Genomic DNA, 21,179 nt, shown 5'->3' on the forward strand with positions numbered 1-21,179 from the left:
GTACATTTCATTTCTCTAGACCACAAAGGATACTGACCTTTACCCATCACTGCCCCTAGACCACCAGGACAATCAATCAAGCACCCAACCAGCCTTCCTTCATTTTCTCTACTTCCTGTATAATTTCATATCCCTCCTAACCATTTCTCTACCCCACCCACTGTTTTTACATTTCTTTTTTTTCCCCTTCATTCCCATTTATTTTATTCCCTTCCTTTTTTCTGTTTCCTTCCTTTCCTTCCTCCCTTTTCCTTTGTTGCCTTTCTTTTATTTCCTTCCTTACTCCGTCCCTTCCTTCCTCCCTCCCTCCCTTCCTTTCTCCCTCCCTTCCTTCCTTTCTCCCTTCCTTCCTTCCTTCCTCCCTTCCTTCCTTTCTCCCTTCCTTCCTTCCTTCCTCCCTTCCTTCCTTCCTCCCTTCCTTCCTTCCTTCCTCCCTTCCTTCCTTCCTTCCTTCCTTCCTTCCTTCCTTCCTCCCTTCCTCCCTTCCTTCCTTCCTCCCTTCCTTCCTTCCTTCCTCCCTTCCTTTCTCCCTTTCTCCCTTTCTCCCTCCCTCCCTTCCTTCCTCCCTTCCTTTCTCCCTTTCTCCCTCCCTCCCTTCCTTCTCTCCTCCTCCCTTCCCTCTCCCTTCATTCCTTCTTTCCTCCTCCGCCCTCTCTTCCCTCCTTCCTTCCTCCCTTTCTCCTCCCTCCCTTTTCTCCTCCCTTCCTTCCTTCCTTCCTTTCCTCCTCCTCCCTCTCTTCCCTTCTCCCTCCCTTTTCTCCTCCCTTCCTTCCCTCCTCCCTTCCTTCCTTTCCTCCTCCTCCCTCTCTTCCCTTCTCCCTCCCTTTTCTCCTCCCTCCCTTCCTTCCTTCCTTCCTTCCCTTTTTACTTTTCTTCCTCCCCCTCCCTCTCTCTCTCCCTTCCTTCTCTCTTCCTACCCTCATTCCTTCCTTCCTTCTTCCTCTCCCATCAGTTTACATTAATCTTCTTTCTTTCTATGCAGAGAATGGTTCCGAGTTATGGATCTACAGTAAACTATGCTGATCCCACACTAATGCCGCTCGCACACGAGGACGCCAGAGCGAGGGAAAAAATTATGATTTCACAGTTCAAATGTTATGAGAGAATGAAAAGGGATCCACCGTATTCTAAATCAGGTAAATGAGCTGATGATTTGTGTATGAGAACCCATCCTGATCTACTCACTCACACTGCTGAAAACTCCTACTGACGTACTACTCATGTATATACTGTATACACTGTATCACTTAGAGAACACTGCAGGCAAAACAGCGGCACTTTGCTCTCTCTAGTGCAGGGTCTGCGGGGGTGGAGCATGATACAGGGATTCTTTTTATGGTCATGTACTGCCCCCTCAGTTCCTATACTAGACATAACACCATGTATACTCTGTATATTTGTATTGGTCAGTATCCAGTGTTACAAATTGGATATATGTTACTTCTTAGGGCTTGGTGATAGTCACAGTGCTGGAACTGTCCAGAGCAGGAGTCAGGAACTGTCCAGAGCAGGAGAGGTTTTCTATGTGGATTTGCTGCTGCTCTGGACAGTTCCTGACATGGACAGAGGTGGCAGCAGAGAGCACTGTGTCAGACTGGAGAGAATATGCCACTTTTTGTAGGATATACAGCAGCTGATAAGTACTGGTAGACTTAAGTTTTTTAAATAGACTTTCTGAAACCAGTTGATTTGAAAACTTTTTTTCATCTGGAGTTCCCCTTTAAACCATTTCACAGATGGAAGTTTAGGCGCTGTATTTTCTCACATAGGAAAAGGACTTTTTTTCATATCCGCTTTCTCAGTGTCAGAACCTTTATTAGCTCTCTGCTGGCACAGCTGTATGAGGTCTAGTGTTTTGTTTTACCAGACAAGAGGTACTGTAGCTTTTTTCGATGCTTTTTTATTATACCCATAAACAAGCATTTCATTTACATTAACTTTTATTGTGTGAGAAAAGCAAAAGAAACGGCAATAAGCGAATCCTTTCCTTCCATTTTCCTCCCGCCATTAGTAATGAGATAGCTGTACAGTACAGGTTGTTATGTTTATAGTGTTTATGCGGATGCTAAATTGTCTATATTGTTTGCTGTTTTGTGATGCTAATTTTATACAGTGTCGTGAAACAATGAATTCATTACATTTTAAGTTAGAAATTTTATCGTTGCCAGAAAAATAATGAACACGTTTATGTCCCATTAGAAGACTTTTCAGCTGGTTTTCCACCTATCATGTTGTGGTGTATGTCTGTGTATCTCAGTACACTATGACCATGAAGAGTAATAATATGGAGCCCAGGGGGTTTGCTTTTTAGTAGCATTTATCACCTATCCACAGGATCACCAGGACCCCCCAGTAATCTCAAGAACAACACTTCCTAGGTCCCCCTTGTGAATGGGATGGTAGAGCGTCCACCTTACCACTATTCACCATTTACTAGAGTCCTATGATAGTGAATGGAATGATGGTCAGACCAACACATTACTGCTCCATTCACAAGGGGCAGCCTTCCCTTAATCTGTGGAGATCCCATCGGAGGCAAAAAACGTTGGATATGTTGGAAGAGCCACATAGCCTAGAATATTGAGCTCCATGGGGTCAGTCCACTAATAGTGTGTAAAAGCATGTGGCTTCCATATGTGCATATGTAATGGCATGTGGCCTTGTCCATTACCCCCCTACCTTCTCTGGGTGGCTATGCGCTCTAATCATCCCCCTTTTCTCTCCGCCTGCTTGTCCTCTGGCAGCTTCTCTTGCTCTGAGTTGGCCTCCTAGAGGATTTGGCTCCCTCCAGTGGCAGGTACGCGCTTGTCCACCTGTATTCATATGCTCAGCCCTCAGGCTCTGGAGTCTTCTGGTATGTTCTCCTGAGGGTATATGTAGTTTCCACCTCCTCTTCTCTTTACTCAGTTGTTGTTGTTTGTCAGTCAGCAACCACATCTGTGCTCGCTGGCTACGCCACTTCCTAGTGATCTTCTAGCTATTTGGATCTCAGTCCATTCCCAGTTCCAGCTCAGCATCAGTCTGAACTACATCCTAATGTTGCATCCTGCACTTCTACCGCAGAGGTAGAGCACCTAGTCCCGGACTCCAGCACTCCTTAGGTTCTTAAGTCGGTGGTCACCGAGGTCCTTCTGAGGGTAGCAACTTGGTAGTTTCCCGCAGCAAAGTCTATCCTTACTTGTGGTGGGCAGTCGTGAAAACCGGGAGCTCCTTAGACTCCGCTCCTTGGGAAAGGAACACCAGCAGTCCTCGGTGATCCAGGGAATCCACCTCCTTGTACTTTGATCATCCATTACATAGTGCAGTGTCCCAGTACCCGTATCCCAGCTACTAAAGGTCTACAATTGTTTTGTGGCTGAGGAGTCTTTGGAAAATTATCTTAATCTGCACCACCTATAGTAGACCATCTGCCCACCACCCTTACTACCTGCATTACCTGTACCATCTGCACCATCTTTTATTGTTTTTAAACTTGTATTGGAGGACATTGCCAAAACCTGAATGCTCAGCATTTGACTCTCGGCGTCTGGAGTAGTTGGATGCACCCTAGGGAGTCCTGGAAAACATGGATGTAGCCATAAGCCTAATGCTATATCCATGTTTACTGGCACCCCCAGGTCGGTATCCAACTTCTCCAGATACCAGGAGTCACATGCTAAGTGTTCGGGTTCGGACATTGTTGCCAAATCCAAATAATTGGCCAAGTTTGCTCTCCACTAACCTCCATGAATGTGGATGAGCCATCTGCTGGGTGTAAAGTTACAGTAAAGATTCTGTTCTGAGACCATAGTCCTGTGCGTGGAGATCTCTGCCATCATAACCATGATTTTTCCAGACAGCAATGACATGAGCAGCAGAGATTGTAGAGATATGTAGATTACCAGTCTTCCATTTCTCTTCTCCGTCTATGGACAGTCGAGGAAATTTCCATAACGCACCAGACATTTATCTCGCCTGTTTGTGCCAGCGATCCGGAACACAATGTTCATCAGTAAGTGGTTCATCTGGTATCATTGCTGAATATATAACTGTATAAAGTAAAGATTTGCAAGCACTTCTGAAACAATTGGAAATCATAATTACAGTGGGGTAGGGACGGCCACATGACAGCCCACACAAAGGCTCACCCATTTTTCCAGCCTACTTGTCATTTTTGCATGAAAGTTGAATGCATCACATAGAAAATGACATCCACTAAGTTGAATTCCTTTCATACATCTCTCTAGATACAAGTCCACCCAGGTCCATTTTGGCATCCGCAAACCACACGTCCTTGAAATGACCTTAGGTATTTCGATTGCGGGAAGAAAAAATAAGACATTTTCCGAAGGAAAGAACGGCCAGCGCTTGTTACATGAAACATTTTCATCTCGGTGAAAGGAATTCAATAGCAATTTCTGTAGAGCAAAGTCAAATGTAACTATTAATTAGTCAGAGAAGAAAATCCGTGGAGCGCGGGAGACTCACCGAGGGGGCAACTTGTAAAGATGGATTCTTGTCTGAGTTTAAAATAGCCTTAAACCCCATGTCCAGTCACATCTCACAGGATACAGAAGTTATCATCAGTAAAAAAGGTTTCTGGGACTTTGATAAGGATAAGACGCTGGGCCTGGTAGAATATACATCAATATCAGATAGTGGGGTGTCTTTAAGAGGAAAAACACCATACATTTAGTGATGGCTGTGCCAAGTATTGCAGCTCAGTCGTAATCACTTGAAAGTCAAAAGATCAAAGGATATTCCTCCAGATGTACAAGACTATAACTACTATAATGCTACTCCTATATACAAGAATATAACTACTATAATACTGCTCCTATATACAGGGATATAACTACTATAATACTGCCCCCTATATACAGGAATATAACTACTATAATACTGCTCCTATATACAAGAATATAACTACTATAATACTGCTCCTATATACAGGAATATAACTACTATAATACTGCTCTTATATACAAGAATATAACTACTATAATACTGCTCTTATATACAAGAATATAACTACTATAATACTGCTCCTATATACAAGAATATAACTACTATAATACTGCTCTTATATACAAGAATATAACTACTATAATACTGCTCTTATATACAGGAATATAACTACTATAATACTGCTCCTATATACAGGAATATAACTACTATAATACTGCTCCTATATACAGGGATATAACTACTATAATACTTCTCCTATATACAGGAATATAACTACTATAATACTGCTCCTATATACAGGAATATAACTACTATAATAACTGCAACAGTAGAAACAGTAAAGCGCACTCACCACATCCTTTATTTCATGAAAGTCCACATACACATGGGGGAGGGAGGAAAGTGCAGGTCGGCATCCATACAGCAAAAAAACGTTTTCACGTCACGTGACCCTTCTTCCGGCTGTGAACCACAGCTGGAAGAGGCGTCACGTGGCGCGAAAATTGATATTTTGACTGCAGTACCGCTGAGTTCTGATGAGGGTGCATCAGTGCACGCCCGCATCAGAACTCCCCACAGCACACATGGAGCAAGAATCCGGAGCTGCTCGCTCCATAGTGTGCACTGACAGGGTTTTCTGCGGCCGCTATTCACTGAATAGCGGCTGGAGAAAACTGACATGTCAGTTTTCTATGGCGCCACTAGGGATCCAGGCCACAGTGTATACTATGTGTATACAGTCTGTCCGAGATTCCCTCAGCCTGCAGCACTACTTAAGTACCGCAGAAATCACGCCCATTGTACAATGGACATGATTTCTGCGGCACTTACATAGTGTGAACATAGCCTAATACTGTATTCTTCTCTACATAGGTTACAGTGATATCCTCACAGTTTATTACAACCACAGATTGTTACCATTAATTGCAGTTGGCACAACACAAAGCTGACTATAGATAACTTGACCTGATATTATTACGCTCTGTATAATGGATAATAGACATGTTTGCCAACTGCTGGGGATCACTGACACTAACAACTCTCTGTAAACACACAGGTACATAAAAGATCCATAGAATCCGCTCTATAGCCGCCACCGCACCGTCATTATAAGGAATTGTTCTCCCAGGATGTCATTTGTTCTGTTCTCACAACACTGACACATGAGGCGCGGAGATGACGGATATTAACATATTATCTGTGTCAGTGTTCAGACTAACTTCTGCATGATGTAAAATACATTATTCACTTGTTCCTTTAGTAAAATTACTTTCTACGACTTGACAAATCTAAAAGTGTCTTTATAGAAGAATTTAACAGGAATAAACAAATAAATTAATATAACTCAGAGGATATTAGATAGATAGATAGATAGATAGATAGATAGATAGAAGATAGATAGATAGATAGATAGGAGATAGATAGAAGATAGATAGATAGAAGATAGATAGATAGATAGAAGATAGATAGATAGATAGATAGATAGATAGATAGATAGGAGATAGATAGATAGATAGATAGATAGATAGGAGATAGATAGATAGATAGATAGATAGATGATAGATAGGAGATAGATAGAAGATAGATAGATAGGAGATAGATAGATAGATAGATAGATAGATAGATAGATAGGAGATAGATAGATAGATAGATAGATAGATAGATAGATAGGAGATAGATAGGAGATAGATAGATAGATAGATAGATAGATAGATAGATAGGTAGGAGATAGATAGATAGATAGATAGATAGATAGGAGATAGATAGATAGATAGATAGATAGGAGATAGATAGGAGATAGATAGATAGATAGATAGGAGATAGATAGGAGATAGATAGATAGATAGATAGATAGATAGATAGATAGATAGATAGATAGGAGATAGATAGATAGGTAGGAGATAGATAGATAGATAGATAGATAGATAGATAGATAGATAGATAGGAGATAGATAGAAGATAGATAGATAGGAGATAGATAGGAGATAGATAGATAGATAGATAGATAGATAGATAGATAGATAGATAGATAGATAGATAGGAGATAGATAGGAGATAGATAGGAGATAGATAGATAGATAGGAGATAGATAGATAGATAGATAGATAGGAGATAGATAGATAGGTAGGAGATAGATAGATAGATAGATAGATAGGAGATAGATAGAAGATAGATAGATAGGAGATAGATAGATAGATAGATAGATAGATAGATAGATAGATAGATAGATAGATAGATAGATAGATAGATAGATAGGAGATAGATAGGAGATAGATAGGAGATAGATAGGAGATAGATAGGAGATAGATAGGAGATAGATAGATAGATAGATAGATAGGAGATAGATAGGAGATAGATAGATAGATAGATAGATAGATAGATAGATAGGAGATAGATAGATAGGTAGGAGATAGATAAATAGATAGATAGATAGATAGATAGATAGATAGATAGGAGATAGATAGATAGATAGGTAGGAGATAGATAGATAGATAGATAGATAGGAGATAGATAGATAGGAGATAGATAGATAGATAGATAGATAGATAGATAGGAGATAGAGAGAGAACAAGATAGATAGATAGATAGATAGATAGATAGGAGATAGATAGAGAGATGATAGATAGATAGATAGATATATAGATAGGAGATAGATAGATAGGAGATAGATAGATAGATAGATAGATATCTTTAAGTAAATTCAGCAGCACTCAGGAGAATAAGGGTGCCAGGCAAGGAACTCCAACCTCGAGCCCACTTGTAGATATGTAAAGTAGATTGTCGGCACTCCGGATAACGTGAAAAAACAGTGCAAATTTATTCAAAGTTGTCACAGCATTACAGGAAGGCAACGTTTCTGTGGCCTCTCGCCACCATTTTCAAGCCAGAGAGGCCACAGAAACGTTGCCTTCCTGTAATGCTGTGACAACTTTGAATAAATTTGCACTGTTTTTTCACGTTATCCGGAGTGCCGACAATCTACTTTACATAGATAGATAGATAGATAGATAGGAGATAGAGAGAGAACTAGATAGATAGGTAGATAGATAGGAGATAGAGAGAGAGAGAGAGAGAGAAAGATGTAGTGTACCCCTCCAGTGGTAGGGAGAAGGTCAATTGCTAGATGTTGAGGTGTGGCGCCAGTTCTATGGTGTTTGGCTGGGATACAGCCGGGCCAAGTGATGTTATGTTGTGACGTCAGTGCCGGTTGGGAACACAGGTATGGTGGCCCACCTGCTTTTATTTTAAGGGTCAGCTATACCTTGTTCCCCTCTGGACAGTGACCTGTCGGGTTGTTGCGGAGTGGAAAAGTGACCCACCCGGACTATTGGTACTGCCACCTACAGAAAGGGGAGATGACCCAAGGGGTGTGTGTGTACTGTGTTGGTGCTTGACGAGGAATCACAGAGTCTCTTTAGCTTAAATAAAATCTTATTTACTCTGGAGATACTTAGGTAGGCAGTAGATCATACAGCTGTGCCTTGATGAAACACTTCACACTTGATAAGACACTTAATACTTTAGGATCCAGATCTGTATTGAGATTTGAAAGAGTGATACAGTCGTGCTGACTGAGCTGCGTGCTGAGAGATATGAAAGAGGATTAGGAGAGTAGAGAGGAGAATGTCGAGAGAGTCCCAACCCAAGTAGTACTGTGCTCTGCCGGAACTTCGGAGGTAGAAATAGAAGAATACTTGAGAAGAGAGAGAATACTTGTGCCTGTGTTTTGACTCTTTGGTCTTTGCACCACCTATTTCCTACTAGTGTTGAGTGACCTGTCCTAGAGGGTGACACAAGCCCCAGACCTTGTTACCTGTGATGAGCGGAATGCTGAGGGTTCCCTGCTTACACCCGTGCTGCGAGATAGAGTTCATAGGCTTCTAGCAACTTTGCTCTATCTGCATCAGTTCCTTTAATTTCTTTATGGATACTGTCCTGCACTGTGTCTCTCCTTGTCCACGGCGTGGGTTAGGATGATCCCTAACTTGTCCTCTCTAGTGAAGGTTTAACACTGCATAGTGCTGAGTGGAGTTGCTTGAGAAGAAGAGATGTCTAGGTACATGTGTTCTGCGTCTAGATCACAACTGAGACTGGGGACCTTGCAGGAGCCAGGGCCCAACTGGACCGCTATAGAGAGTATTCTGGCTTGTGTCCTTCCCCTACAGAGTCCAAAGACAAAAGACCACTACACTTCCTCCACCCATGTGACTTCCTTCCCACAGCGCCTGTAAGGTGCGCTGTGAGTGGGTGAGGAGTGCGTATGTGAGAAGTAAAGAGAGATGATAAGTGAAGAGAAGAAAAAACTTTCATTGGCACACAGATCAATGTGACACAAATAAATAATAACACTTTGAGTACTACATCTGTGCAATTACTGAGCATACTTGTAATAACGACACCTTGTGGCAAAACTCTGGTACTACTACATCACCCCTTACTCTTAAAAGTACAGGCTTTTACGAAGGGTGTAAATAATAGCAACAACTTTGGTGGAACACCACAGATAGATGCATAATAGATAGAAGGCTTTTGTTATAAATCTGTGTATATCGAGCTCTTCTCTATCTGTAGATTCGGGTGGGATCATACTGCCCCCCGGTGACTGTGCCTCCAGTGCTGTATAAGAAGCTGGGTTGTATATATCCTGCAGTGACTGGGAGGGGGCACTGATGTAAGATAATGATAGGGTACTAGAATGGGGGTATTAATCTCTATCCATCCTACCATCTACAGGTATCTATTGTAACCGCACCTGGGATGGATGGCTGTGCTGGGATGATACACCCGCAGGACACAACGTTACACAGAACTGTCCGGATTATTTTCCAGATTTTGACACCACAGGTAAAGTATACTCTTCACCATTCTCCATCTGCTTAAGCTGGAGCTTGGAAGAGGCCATTGAATCCTATTGGACCAAGTTAGCGATCTGGTTAAAGATGAGTGATCCTCCATTATTGATCCCGAACTCTCTGCATTTGATTACCGGTGGCTGAAGAAGTTGGATGCTGCCCTGCCTTACATCAGTCGATACGGCTATAGGCTTCCAGGACTCCCTAGGGCGGCATCCAACCTCTTCACCCGCCGGTAATCAAATGCAGAGAGTTCGGGCTCTAAAAAACCCAAAAGTGCTGGAGGTTCACTCATCTCTATTGATGTGACCCCTTCTTTTTGTTTTGTTGACACTGTTCACCAATGGGAATCACTAACATTATATTTCTGCACATTACAATACCAAACCTGGTCATGTTTTTTGAGTTCTGCCTTTTTAAAAATAAAAAAAGGGAAATCAGGGTGACTAAAGGGGAACTATCAGCAGGTTAGATGAATTCAAGGATGCCAATGAAAAAGGTATGTCCTACCTTCCTCCTTGGAGCCGTTCCGGTGCAGTTAGTCTTTTGCTCCACGGTCCAGTGAGACTGTTATGAGCACTGCCGCACCTGTTAGAAGCACTGCCCCACCCCATAGTGCCGTTCTGTCCCATCCAACCCGCTCATTTCTAATGATAAAGGATGGAGCAGGCGGGCCGGATGGCGCTATGGGGGCGGGCTGTGCTCCTAACGGGTGCCCCGGTGATCCTAATGGTCTCCCTTGACCATGGAGCAAACTACTTAACTGCAGTAGAACAGTGCAGAGGAGGAAGGTAAGTGGGACATAGAGGGACATATCAGCAGGTTAGATTTGTCTAACCTGCTGATAGTTCCCCTTTACAATTTGTTTTGGTGGATTAATTCACATTTTATAATAAAAAAAAATAGTATTTTTTTTTTTTTTAGAAGTGATGATTTTTTTGTTTGTAAAGGCAATTAAGGCAATGCTCTTGTCCTGCATAGATGAGTTGCAGCAGATTGCACAGATCAGATCTACCATGGCAGGCACAGAGGCGACCAGCTGCCATTATAACTGATCAGAACACTGCAAGGGCATTGCAGGGTTGTCAATTGGAAGTTTAACAAGCTTAACACCTGTTGGACAACCTCCGAAATGCTTTGATCACTATTGGTCACTGCATTTAGGAGGTTAAATAACAAGGTTCAGTGATCATGCTGATGCTGGTCATTGAAGATGAATGTTGGCTGCTGAGAAGAGCCAGCACCTGCTGTGTATGAATAAAGTTCTGCTCCTCAGCTCACTTCATACAACCCCAGTGGGTTTCAGCTGGAATCACCTGCCTTGTTCAGCTCGGCATCACTGCATCCTCGTCTTACTTCCTGGTTTGGCGGGAGGGGGGGGGGGGGGTCAGGACGGGACGCAGTGTTGCTGAGCTGGATCAGCTTTTCATCTCTGTGTCTCCATCTGAGATTACTGATGTCTCCAGGGACAACCCACAAGCCCCCTGGAGCCGTCTGTGATCTGAGAGGGAGACACAGAAGCTGTAAAAGTATACTCACCAGTTCTCAAGGTGTCAGCCATCAAGGATGTCAGCAGCAAGGGCACAACCAACAGAGCAGAGAGGGATAGTCGGTAACCTAGACAACAAGCAGTATATAATAGGGACTGAATGAAGTCTTTAACCAACACACACACATCAGGAGAGCCCTTTAAAGGGGAACTATCAGCAGGTTAGACGAAGACGAATCTAAGCTGCTTATAGCCCCCTAATCTGCAGGAGATCCAAGGAAAATGCTATGTCCCTTACCTTCATCCTCAGTACTGTTCCAGTGTAGTAAGTGTTGTGCTTCACAGTCCGGTACGACCGTTAGGAGCACTCCCCTGACCCCATAGCGATGATTCATCCTGCCCCAAGCCGGCCCGCTCCATTAATTTTCATTAGAAAGGAGTCGGATTGGCACTATGGGGCAGTGCTCCTAATGGTTCCCTAGTGCTCCATAGGTCTTTCCTGAACGTGGAGCGAATTACTAACAGCCCCGAAACGACTCAGAGAAGGAAGGTAAGACACATACCTTCATCCTCAGCGTCTCCTGAGCAATAGGCGCATATCACCAGGTTAGATTCATCTAACCTGCTGACAGTTCCCCTTTAACCTCTAGGTCAGTGTTAATGGAATCAGTCTTCAGTCTCCAGTGTGTATGACCATAGATCCATGTGCTGTAATGCAGGAAATACAAGGTGCCGGTAGGGAGGCAGAAGCGGAGATGTTTGTAGCTTTATATTATGATGTTTGCTGCTGTCTGTTCTCCACCGCACAGAGATGTCGGCTGATGTAGCTCTGGGCATGTTCTGCAATAACCAGGATGCAAATTCAATTTATCCAAATGTTGTTTTCCTCCTGCATATTCCTATAAATAGAAGGAGACAGAATGTGGATTTATCATGAGGTCTAAGAGGGTCAGATGAGATATTTGGGAGGAGTGGTGTGCCCCAATGATGTCTAACTGAGCCCCCCCACACACACACACACCTACCATGTGCCATTCATGATAATGGTGACTGTAACCACTGCCCCCCCCCCCATACCTATGACTGTTGGGTAATGCGGGTGTATGATAAGGGGTTGTCTGGGGAGCAGAAAAGATATTACCTTTCCTTGCATCCTTGCAAAACCATACCCACATGTGACAGCTGTCCAATAAAACTGTCATTTTGACTGTGTGTGAACATAGCCTGAGGCTTCACACTTTTTTTTTTCATCTTTTTTTTTTCAATAGTTTTTGCAAAATAGGGATGGAAACAGATTAGAAAAAAAAAACAGATGCACAATCTATGTCTGATCTATGACCTACATTTCCCGTGCTGCCAGGTATCTACAGTACAAGCTTCTTTGTAACACACAAGACTGATCATAAACTGCTTGTTTCATGGTGACCGCTACAGTTTCTTGGGACACTATGGGGGAGAGTTATCTATCTGGCATTCACTTATACTTCATATTCCTATTTTGTTGCCTAACTTAATATTGGTCCACTTACTGAAAAATTTTGTTGAAACAACGTTCCTTAGTCTAAGTCTTAGCTTTAGTCTTTGAAGCTGATTAGACTTGTAGCTAATCATTTGTTGTTTTTTACAAAATGTATGTCATCTCTTTGTTTGTGTATAGGAGATTATGACATTTTCGATGTTTTCGATGTATGCCCTACTCTGTTACCTGAGTTTTATATTTGCACAAAATGACACAAACTAGTTGATTTCTGGTTAATGCATAGGACATCCTGTTGACTGTGTATTTGGTGCTAGGACATGCATGTCCTTATTGCTATTATATTTCTAGAAGAAGTTCTTCTATCTCTATTTTGTCTCAATAAAAATTTGTTTTGAAAAAAACAGTGCAGAAGAACAATGGATTTCATAGCAACCAATCACATTGCTTCTTTCATTTCTCAAAAGGCCTCAGAGAAATGAAAGCTGCAATATGCAGTTCACATTGTCCAGTTTATAAATAAATAGAGATGAGGGAACCAAGATTCATTATCAACTTTGCAAAAAGTTCAGTTCTATACTGCACTGAACTTTTTACAAAGTTCATAACAAGTTCATGTAGATGGTGGCCTCGCAATTAATAAACATAAAAAATGGGTATGCTCACCTGTTCATGCTCCCCCGCTCTGCCTGCTCAGCCAATCACTGGGCATGGTGCTGTTCCGTCTTATGCCCCTATTCCACTAGTCGTCAGAGGAGCAAACGAGCGCTCTCAGCGCTCGTTTGCTCCTCGTTCCTCGCTCGCTGCCGCCGCTATTCAGCGCGGCTGCAGCAAGCGGGTGAGTGCGGGAGGGGCGGCGGGGAGCTGCCCGGGGAATCGCTAGATCGTCCGGGCAGCCCATAGGATATAGCAGCATCTGCTGCCGACCCTCCTATTCAACGGAGCGACGGCAGCAGATCGCTGCTATATCAGTCGCTTGTTTTTCAACATGTTGAAAAACAAGCGACTGCAACGATCAGCAGACATGACTAAAGGCCCTATTCCATGGAACGATTATCGGCCGCTACGGACGATAATCGTCCCGTGGAATAGAGTGCAACGATCAGCAGACATGAACGATGTCGGCTGATCGTTGCACTCTATTCCACGGGACGATTATCGTCCGTAGCGGCCGATAATCGTTCCATGGAATAGGGCCTTTAGTCAGAGATTGATGGACACTGAAGACCATAGAAGGAGGACACTGGGGTAGCGCAAACTTGCTGAACCGAACTAAAACAATTATATACTCCTGCAATTGTTTAGCTGTTTTAGTGCAGGTTCCTTTAAGGTTCTGTTTGACGAACACAAACTTTGTTTCAAAGTTTGGTGAACCTGCCGAACTGAACTTTAGAAAGGTTTGAATATCTTGGTCACTACCAAGAAGAGTATGGCGGCTGTCTGCACCTGGTCCCAGAGTTAAAGCGCCATTGTTCATCCACTAATCCACTGGGCCAGGAACTGAGGACAGAACCGCTCTGTGTTACAACTAGAGTTGAGCATGCGACATGTGGCTGCAGCCCTAGGGAATCCGGGAAAACGTGGGAACAACCCATGAACCCGAGGATGCTCCACCCTAATAACAACCCTTATTTTCTTCCTTTAGAGAAGCCAACAATTGGGCTATAACCTCAGCCTTAATGCTCTATTACACGGAACAATTATCGGCTATATTCGGTCAATATCGGCTGTTATGGCCGATAATCGTCCCGTGTAATAGAGGGCGATGATCAGCCAAATTGAACAATGTTGGCTGATCGTTGCTGTCATTTGTCTTTCAACATGTGATGACTGTGATAGCAGCGAATAGGAGTGGTGGCAACAGAGTAGTGGCAACAGACCGCCGTTATCCTCTATGGGCATCCCCGCCGCAGCTCCCCGCAGACCCCCCGCAGCTCCCCACGGCCTCCCCTGCACGAGCGCTCATTTGCTCCTCCAGTCTCCCCGTGTAATAGGGCCTTTAGTCTTCCCGTTAATTGTCTGTATTCGCTCATCCTGCCCAGCTCGTATCTTGTTTTCCACAAACTGAAGAAATATAGAAGTACAACTCTTTATCTCAGTTACGGCCACTGTAACCGATTACTCCACCCGTCTAAGACATTCCCACTAATTTCATCTTCTCTTCAATTTCAGAGAAAGGAAACCAAATGAATGCATAAACTCTGTATGATTGAGCTCCCTCACCGGCTACGCACAATAAACTACCCCCGGCACAGAGCTAATATATTAGCCGCACACTGCCGACCGGCGTCTCTGTTTGGGAGGAAGCTGCAGAACCTATCAACATTTTAATTATGGCCAGGGGTGAAGGGAAATGTTTGTGAGGATTATCTCTGTAAAAAATGAGGCCGAGAATGAAAGCCGTCTCTGATAGAAAATGAGACTTTCCCAGCAGTAAACTTCTGAACGGCTCCGTACTTTGCTGGGACCTCAAATGTCTAATAAGAGACAAGAACAGTCCCTCATGGCAACTATTAGATGCTTGAAAATTATAGGATTTCTTTGGTATGAAACCAGCATTCTGTATACTAGAGTAGGAGTAGAAGAATAGGACCTATGTACTGGGTGGCTCATGGTAACTGCCGTAAGAGCCCTTGACCCCTGAGGACGACCTTTTGGGGCGAAACATGTTGGTAGGGCTATACATGAGAATGGTAAATATATATATATCTACAACAGATACTCTACAACTGCATACCGTATGGGTCCTCAAAGATAGGATGAAAGCCTTGATTCACCTTTTAGGCACAGGGTGCACTCTCTGGGGCACAACATGGACTCTTTGGAGTAGATGGAGTTAACAGAGTTGCTCAGCATGCGTGCAATAAGGTCAGGCTCTTCCCCTTGCATAAGACTGTCTAAGCCCCGCCCCTATTACATTATATGTAAAATATTATTTTTTTTTTCTCCATTTTTGTAAGTATATGATCAGTCTGTGTGTGCGGTCATTCTGTCCCCTTTGCAGAAAAGAACCCCCATACTTTACGGTTAGTGGCACTGGTTGGAGTAAGAGCCTGAGCAGTGAGGCCAAGGAAACGGCGGTAAACTGGCAAAACTTTTTTTTACTCTTATCTGGCATGTTATCTGGGCTAAGCTGACTTCCAAGACTTCCTGGTCGTCTGGCACTGCGCAGTGAAATATGTAGACTTTCCGTAGCCTTGTTCCACTGGGATCAGTTCCTGTGACTGCTGAGATAACTGTCCTACACTGATACAGAGGTTCCTGGCATGGACAAGGTGATTCCTGTGTGGCTTCTCTCTCCTTGGTACTTCCTTAGCACTGCATCTTGGTTGTGTTACTCATAAGGAAGAACTGTTGCTTGCCTAGTTGTGTCCCTGTCACACTCACTCCAGACAACAACTAACGACAATTCTCTAACTCCTCCCACTGGGAACTAAATCCTTTTTACAGGGGTCCAGCTAACCCTGCCTGTGATTGGTGGGGCTCTGTGTGTGTGCAGAGAGAGAGCATGAGATAGGGTGAAGAAAGGAGGGAAAGCACCTGCACCTGTGAATGGTTGAAAAACGAAATGCGACACACAACAGTTAACCCTTAGCCTCCTTCAGCCTTGCATAATAAACGACAGACACCTAGTGGCAAAAACACTAACTGCGGTGGATACCTCATCCCACTTGTGTGAACCTAAGGGAGTTGCCTTCCTCAGGTGCAATACAGGTTTAGGGGGCCCGTACCGGGTCACCACACACATAGGGCTGTACTTTCTCCTCCGAGCTATATTCTATGAGTATGATACACATCAGTCTCATTGTAACAATGCAGCAGCCTTGCTTCATCTGTAATAACCCTCATTTATAATGCAATTAGCCAAGGAATGAAAAGATCCCCGGCCATTAAAACCACATTTGTAGCTTATAGGATTTTTATGACTATTAAGCGTATGTAATGATTTATTGCTCTTCGCTAATAATACAATGGTTGTACGGCACCTATATTATTAGCAAGTCGCCTTGTTAAAGGGGTACTCTGGTAAAAATCTTTCAAATCAACTGGTGTCAGAAAGTTACGTAGATTTGTAATTTACTTCTATTTAAAATTCCCAAGTCTTTCAGTACTTATCAGCTGCTGTATGTTCTGCAGGAAGTGGTATTTTTTTTTCCAGTCGGACACTGATCTCCACTGCCACCTCTGTCTATGTCAGGAACTGTCCAGAGCAGGAGAGGTTTTCTATGGGGATTTGCTGCTGCTCTGGACAGTTCCTGACATGGACAGAGGTGGCAGCAGAGAGCACTGTGTCAGACTGGAAAGAATACACCACTTCCTGCAGGACACACAGCAGCTGATAAGTACTGAAAGACTGGAGATTTTTAAATAGTAGTAAATTACAAATCTGTATAACTTTCTGACACCAGTTGATTTACATTTTTTTTTCTCTGGAGTACCCCTTTAAAGGGTTGTAAAGCATTAGAGAAATATGGCTGTTTATTATAGACGATGGCTGGGACTTATAGATGGTGCGCTCAGGTTACTTCTACATCACTAACTCACTGGATTCTCTCACGTTACAGAAAGAGCTTCAAAGTATTGTGACGAGAGGGGAAACTGGTTCCAACACCCCGAAAGCAACAGGACGTGGTCCAACTACACCATGTGCATCAGCTTTACCAAGGAGAAGCTAAAGGTAAGCAGGTACTGTCATGTCTTCAGTAAGGCCATAGCTGTGCAGATGGTAACATGGACATAGTAGCCTTTGCCTACGTGGGGCATTGCGGTTATCACTGATATCAGTGCTGGAAGTAGCAGTAGCTCTCCATAACTTAAAGGGGTTATCCAGTGTTAGAAAAACATGGCCACTTTCTTCCAGACACAGCACCGCTCTTGCCTCCAGTTTGGATGGATTTTTGCAACTCTGCTCCATTGAAGTGAATGGAGCCTAATTACAAATTACACCTGAACTGGAGACAAGAGGGGTGCTGTCTCTGGAAGAAAGTAGCCATGTTTTTCTAATGCTGGATAACCCCTTTAATTTACAGTACTTTGTGTTTCACACTTTTAGGAGGTGTCATGTGGTTTCAGTTTTATTGGGGGTTTTGTTGCTCTGATGGTTATGGGGGTCCCGTGGCTGTCAATTTTATAGGGGTAGTCTGCGGCTGTCATTGTTGTTGGGAGGTCTTGTGGCTGTCACTATTGTTGGGGGTCCTGCGGCTCTCACTGTTGTTGGGGGTCCTGTGGCTGTCATTGTTATTGGGCAACCTGTGGCTGTTACTGTTATTGGGGGGTCCTGTGGCTGTCACTGTTGTTGGGGGTCCTGTGGCTGTCACTATTGTTGGGGGGGTCCTGTGGCTGTCACTGTTATTGGGCGTCCTGTGGCTGTCACTGTTATTGGGCATCCTGTGTCTGTCACTGTTATTGGGCGTCCTGTGGCTGTCACTGTTATTGGGCATCCTGTGGCTGTCACTGTTATTGCGCATCCTGTGGCCGTCACTAATATCGGGCGTCCTGTGGCTGTCACTGTTATTGGGCGCCCTGTGGCTGTCACTGTTATTGGGCGTCCTGTGGCTGTCACTGTTATTGGGCGTCCTGTGGCTGTCACTGTTATTGGGCGCCCTGTGGCTGTCACTGTTATTGGGCGTCCTGTGGCTGTCACTGTTATTGGGCGTCCTGTGGCTGTCACTGTTATTGGGCGTCCTGTGGCTGTCACTGTTATTGGGCCTCCTGTCGCTGTCACTGTTATTGGGCGTCCTGTGGCTGTCACTGTTATTGGGCGTCCTGTGTCTGTCACTGTTATTGGGTGTCCTGTGGCTGTCACTGTTATTGGGCATCCTGTGGCTGTCACTGTTATTGGGCGTCCTGTGGCTGTCACTGTTATTGGGCGCCCTGTGGCTGTCACTGTTATTGGGCGTCTTGTGGCTGTCACTGTTATTGGGCGTCTTGTGGCTGTCACTGTTATTGGGCATCCTGTGGCTGTCACTGTTATTGGGCGTCCTGTGGCTGTCACTGTTATTGGGCGTCCTGTGGCGTTCACTGTTATTGGGCGTCCTGTGGCTGTCACTGTTATTGGGCGTCCTGTGGCTGTCACTGTTTTGGGATACTTTTTAGGTGATATGGCTGTATGGTGATATGTGTATATTGTGGCTTCTGTAATGGTCCCTGATATAAGGGTCTTGTGCCTTGATCACTATTGGGGGTCCTATAGTCCTCGGTATTATTTGGTGGCTGACACTTTTGCTGGGCTCCTTGGGCTGTTATTGGGAATACATTGGGTGTCTATGTTGTAGTGATCAGGTGGCGGTCAATATGGGGGGCCGTGGGTTTATGTGGTGACCATATATCATATAGTTCTGTCAGGTTTATGGGGGCACTTTGATGTGTCTATTAGAGAAAAAGTAGAAAACAAGTAGTTGCACCTGTCTCAGTGAATAAAGTAGGTCATTGGAACCTTCTGTGTTATTCCGCCAGTAGATCTCCATTGTAGCTTATGGCTAGCGTTATTTTGGCCTGTGTTTGCTGCCGATATCCCATTGGTTGTACCCGTTAAGGTAAACACAAGCTGTAGCCCCGGCGGCGGCTCGTGTGTGGTCTCCCATTGATATCCCGCCATGCTGGTGGATGTTAGTGTTACTGAGGCCCCATCCCTGAGATCTGTAAACATCCCCCGAGCCAAGGAAATCCTCCGAGAGGCTGCGGCCGCAGGATGGGAACAGCAGAGACCATGTATCAGTCCTCCGAGAGGCTGCGGCTGCAGGATGGGAACAGCAGAGACCGTGTATCAGTCCTCCCAGATCCTGCGGCCGCAGGATGGGGACAGCAGAGACCATGTATCAGTCCTCCCAGATGCTGCGGCCGCAGGATGGGGACAGCAGAGACCATGTATCAGTCCTCCGAGAGGCTGCGGCTGCAGGATGGGGACAGCAGAGACCGTGTATCAGTCCTCCCAGATGCTGCGGCCGCAGGATGGGGACAGCAGAGACGTGTATCAGTCCTCCGAGAGGCTTCGGCTGCAGGATGGGGACAGCAGAGACCTTGTATCAGTCCTCCCAGATGCTACGGCCGCAGGATGGGGACAGCAGAGACCGTGTATCAGTCCTCCCAGATGCTGCGGCCGCAGGATGGGGACAGCAGAGACCATGTATCAGTCCTCCCAGATGCTGCGGCCGCAGGATGGGGACAGCAGAGACCATGTATCAGTCCTCCGAGAGGCTGCGGCTGCAGGATGGGGACAGCAGAGACCATGTATCAGTCCTCCCAGATGCTGCGGCCGCAGGATGGGGACAGCAGAGACCGTGTATCAGTCCTCCCAGATGCTGCGGCCGCAGGATGGGGACAGCAGAGACCATGTATCAGTCCTCCGAGAGGCTGCGGCTGCAGGATGGGGACAGCAGAGACCGTGTATCAGTCCTCCCAGATGCTGCGGCCGCAGGATGGGGACAGCAGAGACCATGTATCAGTCCTCGCGGCTTCTCCTCCGGTAACACTCAGTGCTAGATAAAACCGCACACTCATCGCTTTATCAGAGGAGTCTTAGTAAATCTAGTAATGAGAAGTTTTCAGACGGGATTTGCATCTTACTGAATCGTGAAGACATAATCCCCTGATGTTCTGCTCCATGATTTACACTCCTCACAGATTGCTGCATCTTATTGTTTGCTTTGGGTTGTTGTTTGGTTTTATAGCAGAAAAGTTCAAAAAGTTTCCATTACACCCCCCCCCCCCCTCTACCTTACTGTTTACTGTGATAGTGATGTGGTTATATATAACAGGCAGACTGACAGCAGTAATATACTGTGGGTGTATATATATATATCCAGGCAGACTGACAGCAGTAATATACTGTAAGTATATGTATATGTACATATATATATACAACATATGGTTGCGTTGTACTGAGTAATACAAGAGGTAGAGTAGCAGAGAGGAGGAGGCCGTGAGAGTCTCAACCCATGTAGTACTGTGCTCTGCCGGGATGTTGGAGGATGAGGTAAAATACTTAGAAGAAGACGAACACCACCTGTGCCTGTGTATTGACCTTTGACTTTAGTCTTCACACCACCTTATGCCTACAAGACTCGGCTGAACCTGTCCTAATGGGTGACACAGGCCCCAGAACTTGTTACCTGGGTTGAGCGAATTGCTGAGGGTTCCCTGCTGACACCCACACTGCGAGATAGAGATCTAGGCTTATCGCAACTTTGCTCTGTCCGGATCAGTTCCTGGCACTTTAGCTCTATAGTGGATACTGTCCTGCTCTGAGACTTCTCCTTGTCCACGCCGTGGGTTGAGGTTATCTCTGGCTAGTCCTCTCTTAAGGGGAGTTTAACACTGCATAGTGCTTTGGAGTGTTACTAGTAAAGAAGTTGGTAGCAGTGTAGTGTCTTGCGTCCTTCCCATGCGGGGTACTTACTAAGACTAAGCTTAG

General features: G+C 44.7%; 1 protein-coding gene across 1 annotated transcript in view; it reads left to right on the forward strand.

Annotated features, from left to right (window-relative positions):
- Positions 1–21,179, forward strand: part of CALCR (calcitonin receptor) — a 180,296-nt gene that overhangs the window by 117,597 nt on the left and 41,520 nt on the right. Inside the window, exons 3-5 of the mRNA XM_069959416.1 lie at positions 983–1,136; positions 9,682–9,792; positions 17,332–17,444. Of these exons, the coding sequence (XP_069815517.1) occupies positions 983–1,136; positions 9,682–9,792; positions 17,332–17,444 (378 nt within the window). The remainder of the gene's footprint in view (positions 1–982; positions 1,137–9,681; positions 9,793–17,331; positions 17,445–21,179) is intronic.

Source organism: Dendropsophus ebraccatus, chromosome 2 (assembly GCF_027789765.1).
Source record: "Dendropsophus ebraccatus isolate aDenEbr1 chromosome 2, aDenEbr1.pat, whole genome shotgun sequence".
Taxonomy (NCBI): Eukaryota; Metazoa; Chordata; class Amphibia; order Anura; family Hylidae; genus Dendropsophus; species Dendropsophus ebraccatus.